Raw genomic sequence first — 3169 nt, forward strand, 5'->3', positions numbered from 1 at the left:
TCTGGTTATGATTGCACTTGAATGCCGAATGAATGAACGGCTAACTAGATATATTATTAATGGTTTGCATGCATAAACAGAAAACCTGGCTGTTTTGGTCCCTTTTAAAAAAAATCTCCAGTTTACTGCATTGGATTGATTTGCTCTAAAAACATGTACTCATATTCTGAAGTAATAATTGCCTTTTTATTTATGGTAATGTTGTATGCATAGTTTTGTTCTGAAAAAAGTAGTACCTTTCTTTGCCTGTGCCATTGCAGTGACTGCAGGCCGCATCCAACTTCACTCCAGTGCCATCACACACCCAGCAAGCTTTCTACAAAGACACAAATAAGCATTTTTTTTAACATTACCACCAGATTTCTCCTGTCAGCAATTATTATGCATTGTTGAGAATTTTCTTACTTTTCCACATCCATTGCACTCAGTGCATTGCTCTACACCTGTTGCATGGCAGGTGTTGCATTCCTAAAAACACACACACACACAAAAAGTTAATAATAAGATTATTGTCACACTGACAGACACTTCTCCTTAGAACCTTCACACACATTCCATGTTAACAGCTTAACTTCTAATCAGAGATCAAGCTAAATCAAAACTGCAAATAAAGTTGTGGTAGGAGTTTGCATGTGCTCAGAAAAAGGTTTTTATAGTCATAATGAAAGTTGTGTCAGCCCTCTTAAAGCTAAAACCAGCACTTTGATAGATAGCTTCTGTTATTCAGTCACCTTGACAGAGGATGTGAATGGCACCCGGATCTTCACTTTATGGTCACTGAAGAGATTGGGGGGCGTGGCCTGGACCTCCCATGGTTGTGGAGCAGGTTGGGTGTAAAAGTCAGCAGGCTCACCTATTAATTATACAAGAGCTCACAGCAAGTGACAGTAAAAAACAAACGAACTGATGTTTAGGCAAGGATTAGGCAACGATGACCAAAAGAGGAATTCGTTGTAATGAAAGCAGAAGCAAGTGTGTTTCTCCAGTGTTGAATTGACACTAGAAAGTGTCTATATAGGTCCACTCTTTTGAGTGTTAAACATTTTTGACAGTGTTATATTTTTAACAGTAACCTAGTCCGTTTTAAAGATTAACAATGACGTTGAGCAGTGCTGATTTCCTAACACTGGACTATTACTAGCATTTTGAGTTATTTTCCAGTGTTGGAAAATCAGCACTGCTCAGTGTTAGTCATTGCTAACCTTTAAAACTGACTAGGTTACTGTTAAAACTATCACACTGTCAAAAATGTTCATTTAATACTCAAAAGAGTGGACCTATATAGACACTTTCTAGTGTCAATTCAACACTGGAGATTTTGCAGTGGCATTTTTCCATGTAGTTTCTGTTATGGTCCTGGGTCTGTTAGAAAGTGACTTTGAGTTTTTTTTTAGTAAATCTTGGTATTGTTTGGAATTACATTCATGTATCTGTTCCCCATAGTGGAACAGTTGTGGTATTTAGTTTCTTTCCCTTGTTCAGTTTTCTGCGATTAGTTTGTTTTTGTATCTCCCTCTCGTTTCCTCTTCCCTCGTTATCTTGTGTATTTATTATTTAGTCGCCCCACTAGCTGTGATTTTCCCCATGTTTCCTTTTTAGTTCAGGGATTTCTTTTCTCGACTGCCTGTAAATTGTTCTGGACTGAATAAAATGAAAATGTGTTTTTACCTTCATATGGTTTCTGGGCCCACTCAGTTGACCTGGACTCAGTGAACGTCTCTAGACGGTACTAAGGAACAGAAAACTGACTTTACCAAGAGAAACTGGATGTGATGATAAGATTCCCCTGTCAACGTACAACGAACTTTGTGAGCCTTCAGTGTGTTTCTGGATCAGGATGAAGTTGTATTAATGCACATGTAGATTAAAAAAAACAAAACAAGAGGGAAACAAGTTAGGGTGAAAATATTTTATAACAAAAAAATATTATGAATGGTTGTCGTTAGCATAAAACTGTAGGTAGAAATAACTGATGTTAGCTTACTAGTAACAGCGTGGTGTGCATTACTGCATAACAAATCCTGCTGTAAGACTAATCTACAGTGTAGTTTTCGACCACTTGCAACAGCCCTGAAGATTTGTAATGAAATAAACTGTCCAACCCACAAAACTGCACAATTATTTGCTGCCATGGGGTTGGCAAACTACTGCTTCAGTAGGTTTGGACACTTACTTAAAGCCCTCAGGTTTCTGAGAAAAAAAAAATCATTACACATGTTAATTTTTCAACAGTTCATTATCATTCAATTATGTCCTTTGGTCAAATATTTGGAAAAAACATTTAAACTGAATAAAAGCAGTTCAAACCAGACGTCTTTAGTAGACTGATCAAGATAGTAAAGGCAGATATGGAGGTAACTCAGTCCGCAGCATCACTGATGCTGACAGCATTATAAATAGGGAACATTTAATCACCCTAAATGTGTTGAATGGCTCCATGGAGGTGATGACTCCCTGAGTGACCGGAGCGTCACTGTAGCAGCAATGAGACGACACAAATTCCTTGAATGCCTTACGAGCCTCATCCTCAGAAAGAGAGGGGATGCTACAAATCACATAAACTTTGTGTTAAACCAGAAAATTCTACTGGTTGGTGAGCAGCTCAGAAACACAGGTAATATGTCGTACCTCCATTCAGGATTTTCAGGGGCAGGTTGGGGTGGGGTTACTGGCTCCGTGGGCATGGGAGGGGGCAGGAAACCTCCTGCATCAATGACAAATTTTCAAGTACAAGCAACAGGATTAATGTGAGGAATTATGTGAACCGGGCTTTTCTTACCTCCTCCTGGCACAGTGCCTTCATAGCCTGGGACATTGCCAAACATGTTGGCTTGGGGTGCCATGACAGGTGGATACATAGCTGGAATGAAAAACAAGAAACAAAAAATTCAAACCAATCTTCTGGGTGAAATTAAAACTAGTCATGTCTCCAGCTTTCCATGTTTACTTTTTGATGCAAACCAAAGCTCTGACCAGGCAGCTTAGGAGGTCTGACATTTTGTCTTGGCAAGAAACTGATTCCACTCTCTAGTTGGTGGCTGGTTAGCTTGGGATAAATACTGAAAGGGAAACAGCTATTCCAAATCTATTCAAAGTTAAAAATACATATATATTTCCGAGGAGCTTATTAATTAGCATGTAATATCTTTGTGGTAGTGTGGTGTGGTTT

The 3169-nt window shown here is 38.8% G+C and overlaps 1 protein-coding gene across 1 annotated transcript in view; it reads right to left on the minus strand.

The window, feature by feature from the left end:
- LOC102298915 (protein SSUH2 homolog) overlaps positions 1 to 3169 on the minus strand; it is a 16604-nt gene that overhangs the window by 9349 nt on the left and 4086 nt on the right. The window contains exons 2-8 of the mRNA XM_042218977.1: positions 2780 to 2860; positions 2629 to 2704; positions 2416 to 2545; positions 1669 to 1729; positions 732 to 853; positions 406 to 468; positions 237 to 316 (exon numbers count right to left, since the gene is read on the minus strand). Of these exons, the coding sequence (XP_042074911.1) occupies positions 237 to 316; positions 406 to 468; positions 732 to 853; positions 1669 to 1729; positions 2416 to 2545; positions 2629 to 2704; positions 2780 to 2860 (613 nt within the window). The remainder of the gene's footprint in view (positions 1 to 236; positions 317 to 405; positions 469 to 731; positions 854 to 1668; positions 1730 to 2415; positions 2546 to 2628; positions 2705 to 2779; positions 2861 to 3169) is intronic.

The sequence above is a fragment of the Haplochromis burtoni genome, unplaced genomic scaffold (assembly GCF_018398535.1).
Source record: "Haplochromis burtoni strain Fernald_Lab_line unplaced genomic scaffold, NCSU_Asbu1 Contig_26, whole genome shotgun sequence".
Taxonomy (NCBI): domain Eukaryota; kingdom Metazoa; phylum Chordata; class Actinopteri; order Cichliformes; family Cichlidae; genus Haplochromis; species Haplochromis burtoni.